This window comes from Argiope bruennichi, chromosome 4 (genome assembly GCF_947563725.1).
Source record: "Argiope bruennichi chromosome 4, qqArgBrue1.1, whole genome shotgun sequence".
NCBI lineage: Eukaryota > Metazoa > Arthropoda > Arachnida > Araneae > Araneidae > Argiope > Argiope bruennichi.
Window position 1 is genome coordinate 111,858,193 of NC_079154.1, and position 22,077 is coordinate 111,880,269.

Genomic DNA, 22,077 nt, shown 5'->3' on the forward strand with positions numbered 1-22,077 from the left:
TTTAATTGAATATTAATCGGAATTCTAAAATTTCTTCGTAATGACTTCTGATATATAAACTATTTTTGTCTTAGAATTAAATAAACTTTTCGGTTATATCAATTTCTGTTCGCATTTATGTTTTTCTTTTTTTATTAGTTTCAAAAAAATAAAAATAGTTTTTTGGAACTTACTGGAAATTATAAACATGGTGATTTGGCAAAATTCGACGCCAACATTTTCCACGATTACAATACTTTGTATTGAACAATTGGATTTATTGTTCCTATTGTATGCAAATAATCACAATATTCTATGCAGCAGTTTCAATAAGTTTTGTGAAATATCAAAACTAGATATTTACACAGTCATGAATGAATTTATTCAAAGCAAATATTCTAAACTAACAAAACATTGTTCATATTGGAGAGAATCTTAGTATGAACAATGCTTGATGGATCATATAACCACAGCTGATAACTACTGACCAATCCTTTACGTGGTGATATGTTGTGTATGGCTTGCTTGTCCATCTTGATGAAGCGATTTAGAAAAAATACTAGCTTTATTCAGAACACAATCATACATATATATAAAATTATTCACATGAAGATATATTTGGATTCTCAGTTAACGAGCATCAAAAACGAAAATTACGCAATAAGAAAGTAAATTGACTACACAAGATTCGAAACAAGAGTTGTGTTGTCTCTGAAATTCAAATACGATTTTGTTTTGTACGATGAGTTGCCACCACACCTTAATAATCTTTAAATTTTAATGAGACTGGTGAAGCTTTATAAGCCAGATAACAGCTACAAGACATGAGTAATTACTTTTGTCTTGTGGTCATGTTCTCGGCTACGAACCCAAACCTTGCGAGTTCGGTACTCGTTATTGCCAATAGATACACGACCATTAACACAAAAAGAAAGGTAAGTCGATTACATCTTATAATTTTCCTATTTTAGTATAAAACCTACGTTTAAAGGAAAATATTTTTTAAATGCCATTCACTTTCTCGTAGTTCAGATAAAGAAAATAACATAATCGTATATTGCAAACTTTTCGAATTCCAAATTTTGAAGAATTTTCAAGATTTTTTTAGATTTATATTATTTTTAAACATTTACTCTTAATTACATAGCAGCGTTAGTGATCATTTATATAGTATATAAAATATCATTAAGTATTTATTTATTTTAAAAGCCCCCGGTTATATTTGGTTATTTTCTATTCTGTCAATATCATCAAAATAATGTGTGTTTTTTTTTACAATCTTCGGATTAAGACCAAGATCTCCAAGTTTTATTATACATAATATGTCATAATATTTCATCGAAAGGATTATATTCGCGGATTTACTTTGCGATTTTCAGATTGTGTCAAAATAGGCAAGCAGTGCATAAGACACCAAGATTATACCAATCCAGTTTTTATGTATGTATTTGTATAAGCGTGAAAGAGTTTTTTTGATAATAATATGCTCTGAAATTTCATTCAGGAAAAAAAAAATCTAAACTTTGATTAAGTTATAATTAAAATATATTCAAAATCATTAAAAACTTTCTTCATTAGAATCTAGCACCCAAGAAGTAACTATATGCCAAATTTAGTAATTACAATACAATAATCTGACCTGAACAGTGTTTAGAGAAATTTTTACATAATAAACGTTCGCAGAACGCAGTTACATGTAATATTCAACTTATTAAGTGGTATTTCCTTTAAAATCAGAAAGAAAAAAAACATGAAATTCTACCGTTACAGCGACCACCAATGACACATGACATCATACAATAACATAAAAGTATTTGAGAAAAAAAGGATGTCGCTTATCTGTACACATCTTGAATTTAAGTACACTCCAGAGTATCCCGAGTATGTGATGGAAAGGCTAGCCGGATAGGGCGGAGTTCTATGAAATCTCTTTGTCCACCAATACCAAAAGACAAAGTTTTTATACCAAAACTCACTGTTATAATATGTATTTTTTCACTTCTTATTGAGTACTAAGCCCTTCATTTGTCTCAAACCACGTAGAATGTGAACGCGACCCGGTGAATCATAGAAGCAGCTGCCGGTAGCGTGTCGAGTTAAAATAGAGGACTCTCTGTACTGTAGTTCATATATTTTATTTACTGCACTGCGCGTTTCAAGAAGTTATAAGTGAAAATGTAAGTTAAAGATATAGATTTTTCACGTTTAACATAAATTTTGTAATATCTAACATTTTTTTGTCGTGTGACTATTTTAAGCCAAATTTTTGCGCAGTAGCTTCTGAGGGTAAAGACCCCTGAGCACCCGAGGGCAGAAGTCTAGCTTAAATGAAGATAGCACACACACACACTCGCTTGCACAACCCCTTTTTACAGGGGGGGGGGGCTCATTCACGCACCTGACAGAGGCAAGAACAACCATGCACGAACCGGGACTCGAACCCGGAACGCCTAGATCATGGGAAAGACGCGTTATCCCCAGGCCAGGACGCCGGCAATATCTAACTTAATTACAATAAAAGAAAACTAAGCCGGATAGTCGCGAACCTGATATTCGGTAGTGTACTGTCATGAAAATGTTTTGGTAAATTTGACCTTTTTATATAACAGAAATTATCTGCAGAGCTATTTCATATATAACCATTTTCCTTTAAAGGTACTAGAAGGGCTGAAAATAAGCACCAAAGAAAATTTTATATTTCTTCCGCGCTAAAAATATCATTATTCGAATAAAAAAATCGCTTTCAACTAGAGAGGCATTAACTAAAGGAAAACGATTTTAACAGTGAATTCGAGTGGGGAAAAAGTTCGGAGGCACTGACTTAAAGAAATGCAAATGTGAAAATGAAATTTGTGTTTACAAATAAATTAGGAGACAGAAATAAAAGATTCAATTACACTCGGGCCATCGGGTGGTATCCGGTTACCTTCTCGCAGTTAAGCCTGTCCCAGCGGGGGAATTAACATTCAATGAGCTTATAAAGCCGCGCTGCAACCTCCATCATCTTGTATGCAAATTCGCAGGCAAAACGCATGGCTCTTGTTTTAATGGCCACGTCGAGTCTCCCGGGTGCATTGTGCTTAGTCTAATTGCAAATCTTAGTCATTAAATTGAGCGAGTTAACGTTTCGAAATATGCGTTCGAATTTCTCATGACAATTTTGTTTCGGAATTGCCTCCAATGTCTGAGAGAGAAATTTCAGAATAGGGGTAATAAAATCCAGCTGAGGATGTTTTTGCTGCTGGAATGGCTATTGAGGTTTGCCGGTGTTTATAGAAATGTTGTTTATAAAATTATGTTTTATAAAGCAGGAATGTATTCCGACAAAGTACACTTCAAAATGAAATATATTCCTGTGAGAATGAACGGAAGTTTGATTAAAAAAATATAAAGGAAATTCCAGCTTCCAGTCTGAAACGTTGGGGCATGATATTGTTTTAGTCTTTTGATTCATCTATTACTCTATTTTTAAATTTCGCTCGTAATCGTATAACAACCATAACATGGATAAAAAATATTATTTAATGATATCACAACGAATGCGAATATATAACTCATTAATTAAACAACTCATTAATTAAAACAACGTTTTTTTGTTGTATAATACATAAAAATATTTATATGTATTATGTATTATTAAAATTTTTTAAACTTGCAAAACTTTTGTACGAAAATAAAATTGACGTCATTAAAAAGTTAATTTATTTACCTTAAAATGGTTTGTAACCTTAATTTTTTTTTTGTGTGTGTGTGTGTGTACTATAATACGTTCCGAAATTATTGGGAAAGAGTATTGAATTTTCGATTAATTTTAAGTTAACCCTTTAAAGGGCCATTTTTTTCTAGTCATATTATGTTTAAATATTTTTATGCTTGAAATTAGAATAAGGAAAGGGATTCATTTAACTTATTAGATAAATTTAATTTGATTAATTAATTTGATTAATTAATAATTAAGTAACAAATCAAGACGCATCATTTTGTGTAAGATAAAGAACTGAAGCAACTAAGTTTCTGTCTTTCTAAAAAATTTTGTCACAACTTAGGCCAACCTACATAAATTCATACAAAGATTGATAAATTTGGTGGGAAGCATACTTCCCACGGCTCTAGAAAGGGTTAATGGGAAAACAAATTCAAATTTTAAGATAATTTTTTAGTGTATCTATTACCCAAGATGTAGCTACATATCCTATGAGCAGTTATAGGCCCAGTAGGCTCTATTCTCTAGAAAAAAAGTGACAGAGTCGCTCAAGACGTTCTATAGGCCTGTCCTGTAGAGTGTTTTCAAAAAATGCAAATTGCCGCATCATGTTTGTGGTAATTTACAGATAAGTTCTGGCTATAAACACTATTATGCTGAAAGGTAAAACCAAATTGGTAAAATCTGGAGGCAAAGGTTTGCTAGTAGAGACTCGGTTTTTGAGCTGCAGGATAACGAGTTCGAGACCCGACTGCATAAAATAACTTTCATGTAGGATGTTTCAATTCAAAAGCTTTAATAAAGAGTTTGGTGAATTATTTATTGTGTTATGGCGTTCTATCAGAAAATAACCTTTGCATACTTTCGAAACGAGATTCCAGTTAAGCTGAACTCAAATGCAAAGGCCATTTTAATAAGTACAGTAGTTTTCTAGTCAGTAATCTGAAGAACTGCAGATAGCATAATTGGATAAAACTAATGCTTAATTCAAATATTTTCCGAAAAAATTGAAGAGGCACTCTCGTCTAATAAGAAGAGTTGAGTAATACTTCGCGTGATTTTTAAGTTTGTAATTATTTGAAATATATTCCTCCAATCATTTCTAGAAGAAATAGGTTCAACAATTCTTCATTTTTGTTGTTACTTTTTAATAAATCTCAGCATGGTTCTTGAAGACAGCACATTTATTAGACATTGAAAACGAGAAGAAAAGAACACAGGTATTGACAATTACCCACACAGCATTATGTTAAGCAGTTCGCAGGAGAAATGGCGCCGGAATGAAACAGAAGCGTAATCACACAGATATTTCTACGCGAGAAAAATAGTCCGCTCTCTTCATCCCAACAATTTTCAATGATTTTTTTATTTTCTCGCATAGGAAATATAGAGATAATATTATAACAGTAAAAAAATTTGAGATTTTGACGTACCTCCATGTTTCAGACCCCTCCCCTCTCCGAGTCCAAAAAAAAAAAAAATACATTTTTGGAATTATCTGTCTGTGAGCGCAATAACTCAAAAATGCTTTCATTTAGACAGATAAATTTGGCATTGGTACTTAAAAAACCAAATTAGTAGATTGATATCAAATTTTGGAAAAAATCCACTCGGAAAAAGTTTGCTTATTTTGCTGTTCGAGTACAAGCGAACACTATCATTAGATAAACGAAATCTAGTACAGAGGTTTAACATCTGAATTATAGATTCTTATCCAGTTTTAAACTAAGTCTGTCGGTTGTCGAAGTCTGACCGTCTGTCGGTTGGTACTTCCACTTGCACGTAAATAAGATATCTCAAAAACTGAATTACGTAAGTCAATCAAATTCGGTATGCGATTTTTGGACTATAGTGTAAAATTTTGGTTTCTGTCGGTTGGGATATGACATTGGGATAATTTTGGAAAGACTAATTCAAAGATCTGTAATGACGGGTATTTGATGAGTTTTATATTCAAATTGGGACAATTGGGATAATTTAGGTTTCAGTCGATTGGGATATGACATTGGGATAATTTTGGAAAGACTAATTCAAAGATCTGTAATGACGGGTATTTGATGAGTTTTATATTCAAATTGGGACAATTGGGATAATTTAGGTTTCAGTCGATTGGGATATGACATTGGGATAATTTTGGAAAGAGCAATCCAAAGATCTGTAATGATGGGTATTTGATGAGTTTTATATTTAAATCGGGATAATTGGGATAATTTTGGTTTCAGTCGATTGGGATATGACATTGGGATAATTTTGGAAAGAGCAATTCAAAGATCTGTAATGACGGGTATTTGATGAGTTTTATATTCAAATTGGGACAATTGGGATAATTTTGGTTTCAGTCGATTGGGATATGACATTGGGATAATTTTGGAAAGAGCAATCCAAAGATCTGTGATGATGGGTATTTGATGAGTTTTATATTTAAATCGGGATAATTGGGATAATTTTGGTTTCAGTCGATTGGGATATGACATTGGGATAATTTTGGAAAGAGCAATCCAAAGATCTGTGATGATGGGTATTTGATGAGTTTTATATTTAAATCGGGATAATTGGGATAATTTTGGTTTCAGTCGATTGGGATATGACATTGGGATAATTTTGGAAAGAGCAATCCAAAGATCTGTGATGATGGGTATTTGATGAGTTTTATATTTAAATCGGGATAATTGGGATAATTTTGGTTTCAGTCGATTGGGAAAAAGGTGTTCAAAATACATGTTTACTCGATAGATTCAGAAAAAAAGTTGGGTACACGTCTAAAATCTATATTTCAAAGGATTGCTTGCGAATGCAGATGATTTGTTGCATAACCCAATATTTTGTATCGTGTTACTTTCTCAATGCTAGCTTTCTATAATTTTTTTTTTGTCTTTTATGGAAACTAATGCTTGCGATCACCAGTATTTATAAGTTTTTATGGCTTTTAGAGATTTTGATGTAGAAATGGACTTCGATAAAGTAGAGCTGCATTTGGAGAATTTTCTAGGAGGCGGCAGATGGACGGAGGTTCTGCTAAAAATTTTGAATGATATCAGCAAAGATCTTTTCAAGAAATGCCTCCCTCTGCTAAAGGTAAGAATATTATTACATTACTGGCAGCCCCTCTTTTTTAGATCAATTAATTTGGAAACATTTTCTTGATATTTTTCAAATGCTTTATGTCTATAAATGTTAGCGTTTGTGATCTATTTCTGAGTTACTTTACTATGTGATAGAGTTATGAAATCTTGTATACAATTTATGACAACACTATTTTAATATTTTTTGAACTTTATTATAAATTAATTGATCAAATTAAATAAATTTTTATTGCATTCTCTATTGGTTCTTTGGAAATTCATCTGAAGGAATTTAATTACAAAATTTCATAATATTTATACCAGTGAGTTAGTTATAAATGAAAGACTGAGAGGTAGGTTAATAGTCAAAACCAAACATTTCTTTTTTAAACACATTAATAAAGTGACTGTTTCATTGTTGCTTTTTATAAAATTTAGTTAAATCTTTTTTGTTCAGTATCCTAATTTCCAACTCTGATTAATTATATAGACTCAATGAGTAAATCTTAAATATTCAATAACATTTTCCTTTTAATAAAATAAAATTTTATACATTAACTCTTTGTACTCGAGAGGTTACTCATTGGTCATCAATTGAAACTTGACTGATAAAGTTTGTAGAATTATATATAACTTGCATTTTATACCTCGTAACAATGAAATTAGCTTTTATATGTGGTGACGCTTTATAAGCCAAATAACAGCTACGAGACATGAGTAATTACTTTTGTCTTGTGGTCATGTTACTCGGCTGCGAACCCAAAAGTTTCTAGCCTATCACAAATAGCAACATATACAGTTAATAATCATGCATCTAATTACTTTTCCGAGTACAAAGGGTTAATTTTAAATATTATATTGGATTAAATATAACTCAGGAATATTTTTAGATGAATTTTCCATATGGAAAATGGTAAATGTTATTCCCCTTTTTCTTGAATAGATTCTATAAGATTTGTCTCCCCTTTTTAACAGTGGAAGGATGATTCTTCTTCTTTTGAAATGGAATTCAATCTAACCGTACAATACTGTCGATACTGCTACGTTCGAGTGGTGGCGGAGTGGTCGGCTGTACGCAAGAAGAAGTCTAACCGTACTGTAGTAATTTAGGGGTAAAAATAATATAAATAATAAAGGAAATATACCAAAATGTTGGAATAAAAAAGGTATATAACTTGGGTTTCTAATTAGCTCTTAGGAGAAGTGAAAATTAAGAAAGTTTACTGGTAGCAATGAAAGAAAAATACCCAAAACGCAACGTTAAACGAATAAGATATTTAATACCTGTCCTGATATGCAATCTGTAAAAGGGATTAACCCATTTTGCACGTTCATCAACAACAAAAATCGAATAAAGTATAATCTAAATCGAGATATGAAATTGTCTTCACTAAAACTTAATTTTATAGCACTCAATTCCATGAAATGAGCTCCACTATTGTATTCAAATTTTCTTCCTTTTGAATCTTTAATCATCACAATGAGTGATGAGCTTTTATCATAAGTTAATGCAAATTTTTTTCATTACTGCTGTAAACTAATGTAATCATAAAAATGAACTAATGCAATCATAAAAATGAACTAATGCATGAAACTAATGCAATCATAAAAATGAACTAATGCATGAACCAAATGCAGTCATAAAAATGAACTAATGCATGAACCTAATGCAGTCACAAAAATGAACTAATGCATGAAACTAATGCAGTCATAAAAATGAACTAATGCATGAAACTAATGCAATCATAAAAATGAACTAATGCATGAACCTAATGCAGTCATAAAAATGAACTAATGCATGAAACTAATGCAATCATAAAAATGAACTAATGCATGAAACTAATGCAATCATAAAAATGAACTAATGCATGAAACTAATGCAATCATAAAAATGAACTAATGCATGAAACTAATGCAATCATAAAAATGAACTAATGCATGAAACTAACGCAATCATAAAAATGAAATTAAGCGTAAAATCAAAAATCACCCCAACTATAATATTAAGAATGTTAGCTAAATGATTAAATTAACGCTTTTAAGCTAACCTAAATATTATTAATAAAACATTCTTTGAGTGAATGAATGGTTAATTGGAAGATATAGCAGTAATGGATATTTAAAAATAATAAGACTTGAGAAGAGACATAGAGATACAAATAGTTAGAAATCGATATGCTGTTGGAAGGATAAAATATGACTTTGAAGCATGAATCTGAGGAAAATGTTTATGGGAACTCTCCTCTTGCGAAATTATGAACAGGCATTACTCAAAAGTTGATGGACTGATATGCGTTTTCCAAATGTATTTCTACTTACTGTTGGATTGACAATTAGAGGTTTTTCCAAAAGGCATTTTAATTATAAAATGATGAAGTCTTCTGTAATCATTTTTTCAAATATTATAATTTTATTTTATTTCCCATTTGAATGACAAGGCGTATTTCTCCTAATAATCACTATGTAACATATAAAATTTGAAAAAAAATTCAATAAATTTATAAATAATTTCACTATTTTTCCCATTTTAGAGTTTGGTATGTCAAATCTTGTGTTTTGGGCATGGTTTTTAACTAAAATTCGGATCAAACAGTCAGGATTATAAAGTGCCAACACACGCACACGCACGCACGCACAATATACAAAGTTATTCAAATGAGTATAAATGTAATATTTATTAAATAAAATGCAACTTTTTTTCTAAAAAAGCATGCACAATTTTCGTAATTAATTATTTTTAATTTAAGAATATAAAGTTTACTACAGTTTCTGACAATTATTTTTCCGAGTCGAAGTGACAGTGTACCAAAGGTGTATGGTTATTTTTACGCTTATAAAATTGTAAATTCTTTATCTGTCAAGAATTTTTAATGATTCGCAAGTGCTGAAACATTTTTGTTTAATAAAATATGGAGAAAAGTTGACGCCATAATCTCATTAACTTTCATATTCTTAACAAACTAATTGTATAAGTAGAACTTATTATCCAATAATTCCCATTACTGCATTAACTTATTTCCAAACTTACTTATGAATGTGACTGTACTCTTAGTAATTCTCTTTTAGGCTGAAGGTTATTAAATTACTTGGAACTCTTAAAATAAAGCAAAACTTAACAACACTAAACTGCTAATGACCTTTATGAACATGTAAATTGCTTGAAAATAGAAACAATACAATTTAAGCATTACGTATTTTAGACATGAAATGGTTTAGGGTCTTAATTGTTGGCTGACGTGACAGACAAGGGTGCGAAACACGCAGGGGTGACCGTTGTGGACAAAAATCTTAATAAGGTGTAACAAAATTTTTAGTAAACATTTCGTTGTTTGGTTTTTTAAAATGACCTTTATAAAAAATTGCAGTAGTTAAATATGTGAAATATGAATAATCAGCCGCTTTTGGTGACTAGTTAGCTTGCCATGACTTATGGATGCTATAAATTATCATTAAATATTCTGTGTAACTGTATCTTAATGACTTCCTCAGCAAATTATATTTGAACTTAAAATTTTGATAAACATAGGACGTATAAGTCTTATAACTTTTCAGAAGTCGTCCACCGTTCAATTCATTTTGCTACGCATTTCCGTAATTTTCTGTCTATATCAATTGAATTATATCATAGGAAAGAACAAAAGAGCTTAACAACTTTTACCATTGTTTGATTCTGAAATTAAGCCTTTAAAATAAATTTTCAAAAGTTTTATTAAAAGCATATATTTACTAAAATCTACTCATCATGGAAAAATCATCAACAATGGTAAAATACAGAATAAAATATTTGTAGCAACATTGCAAAAAGATTTTAACTTATCTTCAACTTCGAAATACATCGTTGTGAATTACATTTAAATTATGTATTAAAATTTATTAAAAGTATAAAAATGATACAAAATAAAATGTTCTAAAAATTTTTTTTTGAATTTTAATACGTATCAAAAATAAATTTGATTCGGCATTATATTTGGAAGTTATCTTGGGAAATGCTGAAATAGCCCAATTCATTGATCGATTAAAATTTTAAAAAAATCACTCTGATGTACACGTTTCCCTAATGTGCCAAATTTGGTAGTATATATGTACCAAATTTGGTAGATCAAATTCAAACAATCTGACTCTTGGCGTATCAACACACTCATATGTTCATTTTTATTATTACTAGAGATATATGGTTTTTATAATAATGAAATTCACTCCTTATAGGAAAATTTCAATTTTTCTACTTTACTTTGTCGATTATTCAATTATCTAGAATGGGTCTGCTCACATATAATCCGATGTAAAGTAGTAGTGTAAGGCGATGTAAAATAGAAAAATAAGCCGATATAAAGTAGTAGTGTAAGCCGATGTAAAGTAGTAGTAGAGTAAGCCGATGTAAAGTAGTAGTAGAGTAAGCCGATGTAAAGTAGTAGTAGAGTAAGCCGATGTAAAGTAGTAGTAGAGTAAGCCGATGTAAAGTAGTAGTAGAGTAAGCCGATGTAAAGTAGTAGTAGAGTAAGCCGATGTAAAGTAGTAGTAGAGTAAGCCGATGTAAAGTAGTAGTAGAGTAAGCCGATGTAAAGTAGTAGTAGAGTAAGCCGATGTAAAGTAGTAGTAGTAGTAGAGTAAGCCGATGTAAAGTAGTAGTAGAGTAAGCCGATGTAAAGTAGTAGTAGAGTAAGCCGATGTAAAGTAGTAGTAGAGTAAGCCGATGTAAAGTAGTAGTAGAGTAAGCCGATGTAAAGTAGTAGTAGAGTAAGCCGATGTAAAGTAGTAGTAGAGTAAGCCGATGTAAAGTAGTAGTAGAGTAAGCCGATGTAAAGTAGTAGTAGAGTAAGCCGATGTAAAGTAGTAGTCCTCAAATAAGTAGTAGAGAAATAAAGACAAACAACTTTCCGATATGCAACCTGAACAATCAAGGTGGAGAGCATTATTGGATAAAAAAAAACTTGGAAATAATTGAAGATTTCAAATTTGAAGTAACATTTAAAGATTTTAAATCCTTGGAATAAAAAAAATGTCTTTATTTCTTTCAATTATTTTCTGTAAATAAATATTTTTAAACCATCCCAGATATTTATCGAAATGTATGCTAAGTTTAACTAACTTTACACTGTTTTAAAAAGTAAAAATCGCTAAAAATATTATTTCATAAGAGTTTAGTAAACATACTTTCGAGCCTATGACTCAATATGAAATAGTTTAAATCAAAAAATAGTTTTTAAAAATCACAGATGTTTATTAATAGAATGCTTCATTCGTAAATTTTGTATCTGGATTAGAATTAGGGAGTTTGGGTATTTATGAACGCCATATTAAATGTTGGCCTCTTAAAATCTCGTTCGTAATGAAGAATATTTTTGTTTAAGTAAGCTACATTTCCGTTGACTAAAATATAACCAAATATTTACTTCCAATCAGTTGCCGAAAAACCTTGAAAGTATCAAAGTACAAGCAAAGCTGAAGAAATTCAAATTGTTCTTTATTAGAGTTACAGTTAAACTAATGTTTAAGTAGAAATAATAGTAGCAGTTAACAATGTAAAATTAATAAAATAAAAATTATGCAATCAAACAAACAGTTAATGAGTAAAAAAAGAGTTTTTCAATTTTGATGTTACTAATCGTCAACAGAATTTTTAATAAAAAATTCATTCATATTCATAACTCTTACAACAAATTTTTAAATCCAGTGATACCTGCTTTTACCAGTGCTGTATTGCGAACTCAATAAGTATTTAAATATGCAAATAGAGATAATCAAGATCCATTGCAATTCAAGTGTGAAGGCAATATTCACTGTAGTAAGATTTCAAAAAAAGCGAATAAGCATTTATTTCCGTAACTATTGTAATTAGATATTGTTGTGATTGGCGATAGCGAGGATCGAACTCGCAATCGTAGTCGAGTAACATGACAACAAGACAAAAGTAATTACTCGTGTCTCGTAGCTGTTATCTGGCTTATAAAGCGTCACCACAATATATAATTGCAAAATTTCTCGTAGTTTATCCCGTAGTTATGAGCCCGTAGTTTATCGCAAAACCATTTTGTAAACACACTTCCTAGAAAGATGCCGGAATTCAAAAGACGGTACTCTTTGGAACTAGATCAACCTTAAGGTTACATACGGCATGAAGTGTCAACATTTCCAAACATTCCTTCTAACAGCGATGTACTATTTTTTAAAAAAGACACAATGGCGAGAAAAAAAATTATTTTCTTGCTCAGCTTTCCAGTATTTTTCTGGTATATATTAAGTATTTAACTAATTTACTCTTCTTTCTAAGTCGATGTTGGAACTATTGTCTATACAAAGTGAATTGAATAGTATTACGGATGATGGGAAAATAAATGCATGTTCCACTTTCTTTTGGGGACGCCCTGTGTGTGTGTGTGTGTATAACCAAATACAGTGTACTATAAAGTAAATGTCCTTTTTTTAAGGTAATTGCAGCTGAAACTCATGAACGAAATTAAATTGGATTTTGAATATAAAGGGAAGAAGGCATGATGTAATGAATTGGATAAAAAGCAGGAAAAATCAATATAAAATCGCATCAGAAATTCAGATGAAATAACTTGCACATAAGGAAGAACCGTACTGATAATACAGTACGTAGTTCTACAAATTCTGATAATCTATATTTATATATAAAGCTCAGTGTGTGTGTGTGTGTGTGTGTGTGTGTGTGTGTCGGCGCTCTACAGAAAAGACCATCTGACCTACAGCTACCAAATTTGGTACGTGTATACCTTGGAGGTCGGAAATGCGCACCTGGGGTCCCTTTTTTGAAATTTTAATTAGAATTTTAATTATTAATTAAGAACTAACTTTCCCGCCAAAAAAATCCTTTCATTTTCCCCACCGCCGAATGAGTAGGTTTTTTCTTTTTTCTTTTTTTTCCAACAGCAATGAGGCTAGGGCTAACATTTTTTGGCCGATTATTTCAAACGATTTTCTTAGTGTTTGATGCATTTAAAATTAAACATTGTTAATTAATATACCTGCATAAGATGAATCTGAAAAAATTTTGTTGACAAATTCTTGAAATATTACATAAATTAAGAAAAATATTCTTTAGTGCCCATAGGGTTTAAATGCTCAGTGACTCTGTTTTCAGTAATCATATTACAAAAAAAATGCTTTGTTTCAGTAAAAAATATTATTACATTAATTGCAGATTAATCCTTTCCACTTTAATTTAAAGCATTAATTAATTAATGCTTTAAATTAATTTATGCTTTAATTTAAAGCATAAATTAACGCATGCGCATTGGGTTGGAGAGATACAGATTACGTTATGACTGAAGGCCTTTATAATATTCTGAGTGAATTAAAATTTGAAGTTTTAAAATATTTTAATCAAGAAGCTATTAAAGTAGGAATTACATAAAATAGTTAATTATTAAAATTCTAACGAGCATTAAGATTGGCGAACCGGCTGGTCGCCAAAGGCGGCTAGTGATTAATAAAAGAAAAATTGTCTACAGTTTCATACAGTATGCCATTCATTTTTGTAGGTGCATTTTTATCACTTGAGCATTAATAAAACTTTGCATAATCAATTTTCTTTGCGTTCAGAGTGTTCTGACAACATTAAAATATCTCTTATTAGTGTTCTTTATAACAAATTTGTTTTTCGAAATTCATTTTCTCTTGCCTTACGCAGTCTGTTTATGAACCTTGATTTCATTCCGCTCATTACTTTTAGTTGCAGATGTTAAAAAAACAGAGAAAAACATTTCTTAGGCATTCTGTATTTAAGAGCTTAACAAACGCAGAATCTCTTCCGAACTTCTAATTGGACTTTGGGGAAAAGCTCGCAACAAATGCGTGGGATTATTAAAACACTTCCCAAAAAGTTTAGGCTTAGAAAGGGGGGAAAAAGGAAAGTTTTTCAAAATAAAAAGACCCACCAAACATTACACAACAATAACAACATTTTTTTTCTCATTTTGGAAAGAGGAAAAGCACAGAAACAAAACTAAAAAAAAATCCTTTGCTTTTGTCTGTGCATCTTTAGAAAAGAAAAACTGGAGGAGAGGGTATTTGAAACTTTGTGGCCGAGTTTAATTATGAGGAAGGTGAGAAAGAAGGAAAAAATAAGAACAAGAACAAGAAAAACGATCGATTAAAACACGGAACAAAACATTCAATACAGTGCTATCAAAACCACGCGCTCTCTATAGACTGGGATATTCATAGGGGAGAGATGCCGAGGGTTCAGTGGCTGGAAAAGTGGGTTTTATGAAAACAGATGATGATGCTAGATACTTTATTAAGCCGCCTAATCGACGTTTTTGACAAAATAATCAACTTCTCCTGCAGCTCTTTAAACGTGAACAAATGAGGTGCTTTAAAATTTCGAAAGTTTTAAAAATGAAACGTTTCAGCACTATTTGTTTGGAGAAAAGAATATTTATGTGTACGAGACATATCAATTCCAATAAAATATGCCTTCTTTGTATATTGTAATGTGTATTGTAATTTCTTTTTTTACTTTTGACTTGTTAGCACTAACTATCTTAATAATAACATCCTTTCCTTTTCAGTGTGGTTCTTTTTATCGAATAATTATGTATTAAAACATTATATAATACTGAAGATAATGACCTTTCTAATGAGAATAACTCAAAAACTTTATATATTATGTAAAAGTAAAATTCTAGATAAAGTGCAAACTAAAGCTATTAATTACTGACGTTACAAATCTAATATTTCATAAACATATATTTCTTCTCAATATTTCATTAACTTTTCTACGTAATTTTTGGATATTTCTAACGTGAAATATTACTGCGATTATACTTTTATATTGTTAATTTTATTTCTTTGAAAATTTATCCATTAAATAGTCGCTATCACAGCGCCATCTGCAGGGGGACATGAAAATAATTTCGATAATCTTTATGAACTTGAAAGGTATAAAAATGTCTTAATGAATATGAGATGCAAACAGACATCTACTATTTTGGATTGAATATTTCTGGTGAAAATAGTAATTTTATGTTTCGGATGAATAAACTTTTCTTATAGTATAGATAGAACACCAGTTATTAAAACTGAAAGACTTTAATAACTTAATTCACCTAGAAAAAGAGTATTTATTTTATGTTAGATAATTCCATACCCATGCTATTTACAAATACTCAAATTTTTTCTTCCAAATTAGTAGACAAGCAGAAATATAAAGGAAGTTAAATTTGCATAGGATATTAATTGGAAGAAAATTTTAAAAGTAAGAATGTTATTATAAAACATTGACAATTGCTTTTGCATTGTCATAACATTGATTTGCTCCCCCCCCCCCCTTGAATACTTTTACTTGAATACTTTACCTTGAATACTTTACTTACTAGTATAAATAGCAATTGTCAAAAAATTTGAAATAGAGAATTTGAACGAATCTCCACATTTTAGACTCTCCTAAGTTCGAAAAACGCATTTTTGGAAAATGTCCGTCCGTTTGTCTGTCTGTCACCAAGATAACTCATAAATGCTTTGGATGTTTAATGAACGCTTTGAACGCTAGATGGTTGAAATTCGGTAGAGATCTTTATAACAATTTTTTAGATTTCTATTAAATTCCGAGCAAAATCTGTTCAGAAGAAGTCCGTCTGTCCGGCTGTTCGAATATATGTTTACACGATCATTACAAAACGGAAAGAGACAGATAGATAAAATTTAACACAGATTTAACATCTATAATGTAGACAGACAACTGTCAAATTTTGAACCAAATCCAACAATGAATTCATTGCCTGTTGGTCTATATTTGCAGAAATGCGTAAACATATAATTAATAAACAGAAGAAAATATATATTGAATTTGGTATTGGAGAATATGTAAAATAGACGTGTAGTTTTGTGTCCAATTTTTGTTCAATCGGTTGAGAAAAAATGGTCTAAAACTCAAATTTAGACAATTTTCACTTTTGAATACTATTAACTCATGCCAGGGACTAGTCGCCAAATAACTCGCCAAGGATGACGCGATAAATTCAGTAAAAACGCTAAATTCAAGCTAAAAGTTGATATTTCGTAATTATTGTACACCAATGCCATGTCAGGTCTTCTCTAGCAAGACAGTTTTATTATAAACTAGCCGCCTTTGGCAACCAGCCGGTTCGCCAATCTTAATGCACGTTAAAATTTTAATAATTAAATATTTTATGGAACTTTCATTTTAATTGCTTCTTCATTAAAATATTTTAAAACTTCAAATTTTAATAGTCATATAATTCACTCATAATATTATAAAGGCCGTCAGCCATAACGTAATATGTATCTCTCTAATTTTATATTAGCTCCCGTAGAATTTATGCTTTAAATTAAAGTGGAAATGATTAAACTGCAATAAATATAATAATATTTTTTTTACTGAAAAGAAGCATTTTTTTATAAATATGAGTACTGAAAACAGAGTCGCTGAGTATTTAAACCTTATGGGCACTAAAGAATATTTTTCTTAATTTATATAATATCTCAAGAAGTTTTCAACAAAATTTTCTCAGATTCATCATGAACAGATCGATTCATTAATAATGTTTAGTTTTAAATGCATCAAACACTAAAAAAATAAACAGAATCGTTTGAAATAATCTGTCGAAGACATATTAAACCTTCAAAACCAAGTCATCCGTATCCGTTGAAAATAGTTGTCAACAATCAGAACACAATGCGCATGCGTGAATTTTTCTACGCCAATTGGGGTAACGCTATGCAGATTAGAAATTTTTAATTTCATTTATTCTGTTTTATTTCAATTCAAAAGTACTTCAGAATGAATCTGAAAGATCGATTCGTTAACAATGTTTGATTTTAAATGCATCAAACATTAAGAAAATAAACAGAATCCTTTGAAATAATCTTCCGAAAATTTCTTAAGCCTATCCTCTTTAGCGTGGGAAAAAAATTGAAGCTTTATTCATTTGGTGGTAAGGAAATGAAGATTTTTTTGGCGGGAAAGTTAGTTTTTAATTAAAATTCTAATTAAAAATTAAAAAAAAGGGACCCCAGGTGCACATTCCCGACCTCCAAGGCATGCATGTGCCAAATTTGGTAGCTGTAGGTCGAACAGTCTGGCCTGTAGAGCTCCAACACACACACACGAACACACACACACACACACACACACACACACACACACACACACACACACACACACACACACACACACACACACACACACACACACACATAAAGCTCATTGTGTGTGTGTGTAAGTATAGATTATGAAAGAGATTCTTGGGGAAATTGCTCCTGCTGATTGAAATATATAAATGGATTACCGAGATTTGCTTTTTCTCAATATTTACACAACTCATCTCTGGACCTTCGAAACGTTTTTTAAGCCATATTTTTGAGGGTGAAACCATTTGAAACTTAAATTAATACACGCCAAGGAATTCTTAACTGCTATCTGATTTCAGTGACTGGTTTCTAATAATAATTACATAATTATATCTTCTACATTTCGATAAAACACATTTCAAATTAGGTCACCATAAGTAAAACCACGCATCGAGCTCACTCTGCTTCACAAAGACAATGGACTGTCTTCTCTGGAAGTCATTCATTTCAACGCGTTTATTTATCTAATCCAATGACTCATAACGATAATTACTGAAACAAATATCAACCTTTCAGCTCCGAGCGCCCAAGCGCCATCCATCACCGAAATCGTGACCGATTGCAACTTCAGCAGCTCAAGTCACATAATCCCCAAGCCGTACCATCGACAAATGACTCTGTCAGTCACTCGAAAAGTCATTGATTCTGGAAACAACTAACTCGGCAATGAGTGGGAAGGGAACCGTGGTGGTACAGTTCGCAATCCAAACAGCCGTCATAATTGAATCGCCTGGGGTATTAAAGGTCTTCACATTATCTAATGGAATTAGAGGCTTGCTTTAATTGATTCGAAGTTTGTGAAAACGTTGGGAGAAAAGCAGATGTGATGAGTTAAAGTTCAAAGCGAAATATTTTTGGACACGAAGATTAAGAAAGTTACAGACGTTCATTTCTGATTTGAAGTTGCTATTGTCGATATATTTGTTATTTTACTATATCGACAGAATTTCTCTTAATGAAATAGATTTTAACTCGTTTATTATTTAAAGAAGATTTGTGTCTCAATATCACCAATAGTTTGTTACATTTAACTTTATGTGTATAATGTAATGGTTTTTTTTTAATATTATTTGGAATACTTTTGAAACTTTCATTTTTTTTTTATTGAATTCGTAAGAAAATTCAAAATAAGTACAAAATTGCTGAATATTTTACTTTTTTTTTAATATAACAAGTAGTATTTATTTCGCAGATTTTTGTCCTGAAATTTTTGATAAGAATCACTTAAAAACTATTCTTTTAACTCTTTTAGTGCCGTAAGATGATATATCGTTTTTTCACACTTGCGAAAAATGCCAATTACAAAATATTTTTACATATGCGAGGGTACTTTATTTTTCAAAAAAATATTGAAATAAGATTAGCATTCATTTATTCTTCCTTTGTTTCGTAATATATTTCTTTTCGAATTTTGCAAACATTTTTTTTATGAGCTTCACCCCAAATCCTAGCTAATTCGCCAAACTGGGACGGCATTCCTCGCAAAGGTAAAATAATTTCATTCGGCATTAAAAGGTTTAAAGAATATTCGCTCCGACTTGCTTGGATGTCTGAAGTTTCCTGTATTTCCCACAGCCTTCACACAAATGCGGGCCAGCACACCTTAAAAGTTTCTACGAATAGCAAACCGTTACCATCTACTGGAGTTCTCAGACTTTTACCTAATCGTTCCAAGTTTTGACGCTTGACTTGCTTAGAATACTTACCATGTATGGTGCTCTAAATGCCTTTTTCGAATCTTTCGTGGAATCTGCATGCCTATCTTAATATCCTTCCTTAAAAATTTTAACTTCTTGTTTCTTTTGCATCATATGCGTGAGATGGCTAGGTTTATTGTTGACGACAGACGTGATTTAAAATTTGCCGCAGAAGTAAACAAATTCTCACTTCTTCGAATGCAGCACTGAAGGTGTAAAAGTGTTGGATACATTTCCGATTCCATGCACGCCTACTTCGGGTCCTCCACCGGTTGGCACCTCAGAAATAAGGATGAAAAGCTTCCGGTATGGTGGTTGGTTCTCTCCACCGGGGTGGGTACAGAAATGGTGGGGGTTGGCTACCTTCTACCGATGACAGGACGTAGTTCGCACTAGACGGGTTGTAGTTTCGTCGGTGAGTCAATCACGGCTCCCACCAACGTTGCTGTCGCAGCGGTCCGGTCAATCGTTTTTTCCGTGTGCCTTAGTGACAAATAGATGTGGTCGTCTGTGTTTACCTCCTTCGGGTACCGGAAGTACGTGGGAGGTGGAAATAAAAGTTGGAAAGAAACACAATTTTGGTTTTGATGAACAGTACAACATTTAACTGCCCAATGCAAAAAACATTATCTTGCCCATGTTGATGCGACATTAAAACACCTGATGTCCCCAAATTTTGATAAAAAAATTTACCAAACTTTTTTAAACGATTTGCAAATTCCAGTTTTCAGTTTAGAGTTAATCCCTAACTTAAAATCGAATCGTTAAAGTGTTTGATTAAAATTTCAGAATACCAGTAAAGATTATTTTAAATTATCTCGCAGACTGGTGATAAATTTTTTTTAGATTAACTGCTTTTTTTATTTATTATAACAGCATTGGGGAGAAATGTGAACAGATATTTAAAAATTTTTAAAAAATTCTTTATTTTATTTCAGAAAAACTCTAATAATATTAATCTGGTAATTTTACTGTCTAAATGTTAGTATATTTCATGCTTCTTTAAACCATTTTTAAATTTCCTTTCAGATACTCGTTAAAACTGGTTCTGTTTTTTAAAAAAACTCAATTCTAGTTTTTGTTTTTCAAAATATTTTCTTGAGTGGGATACCAAATATGCATTAAGGTAAAAAAGTTCTCATGTTAAAAAAACTGCTCTTTAATTAAATATTAATTTTTTTCAGTTTTCTAAAGTTTTAGTAAATTTGGCCAGCCTATATGATGATTCATACAGAATTTAACATGGGGTATTTAGTCAACCGAATGTATAAAAAAAATAATACGCAGAAAAAAGTGTAATATGCGCAGAGTGCATTAAAAAAGTGCACCTCTTACCTCATTTGGGAGTCGATACTTAATGTCATTAAGTTGTGTTCTACTTCATAAAAAGCAAATTTAAAGAACCGTTTACGGCTCTTAAAGTTTTTAATTAGAATTTTTTGCTATGATGGTTTTAATAATGGAATTCTTTAACTTTTACAATTCTGACTCTTCTTGCTGTTTAAAAAAATCTGAGAGCTATTAAAGTACCCAGTTTTTATTCTTAGTTATGGTAATAATTATTCCTTTTTTATGAAGTGCTTTCCTTTTTTTTATGGTGCGCACTGAACAAGATGTTGGAATTAACTTTTACTCAAAAAAAATTCTGAGGTATATATTTTTATTAACATATTGGAACAGACTTTTTTCCCAATTTATGAAGTATTTACTTTGAAGTATATAAAATCTATTGATTAAAATCATTAAAAAATTGGGAACATCCAAAACAAACAGAAAAATACCATAGGTCATGAGTACAATTGACCTGCGGTATTTGTACTGTGGTGGCCAGCTTTTAATTCGAATCTTTCCTTTTACGTCTATACATCTCTAACGATTTATATAACAAAGTATAAAAGTCAATAATCCGAACTCTTATAAGACGAAACATTTCTGATTCGTAAGCAGATTTACTTAGAAAAACTAAACTCATTATTCACAATGAATACTTTTATTTGGCTTTAAGTAATAAATTTTTTTTGTTAAAAATTAAGTAATTAATTTGTTAAGTAATTTAATAAATTAATTTAATTAAGTAATTAATTTAAGTAATTAATTTGTTAAGTAATTTAATAAATTAATTTAATTAAGTAATTAATTTAAGTAATTTAATAAAGTAATTTAATTAAGTAATTAAATTTGTTTGTTTTTTTGTTTATTTTTTAACTATTGATAACTTAAATGGGCAGCATTTTCGAAAATGTCGTAACAAATTTTTAAAGTGTTCACAATTTTAGATGACTTTCGATTTAAAGACAAAACTATGGCCTAACTTCACTCTATGGCCTAACATTTCTAAGCATCTTTCATCTATTACGTTCGTCTGGATTGTTTGTTTAGTTCTATTAAAGTCCCGTTTTAAAGCAACATTAGAGTTATTTGGGGACGGACCTCGTAATATTGAATCGTGGTCAGATGACGAGGAGGACACCTAAACAAGCGGGAGGGCGTTTTTCTCCCACGGATTTAACCTGCACCA

At 31.0% G+C, this 22,077-nt stretch overlaps 1 protein-coding gene across 1 annotated transcript in view; it reads left to right on the top strand.

Annotated features, from left to right (window-relative positions):
- Positions 1-22,077, top strand: part of LOC129965393 (uncharacterized) — an 88,110-nt gene that overhangs the window by 48,491 nt on the left and 17,542 nt on the right. Inside the window, exon 5 of the mRNA XM_056079237.1 lies at positions 6,613-6,757. Coding sequence (XP_055935212.1) covers positions 6,613-6,757 — 145 coding nt within the window. The remainder of the gene's footprint in view (positions 1-6,612; positions 6,758-22,077) is intronic.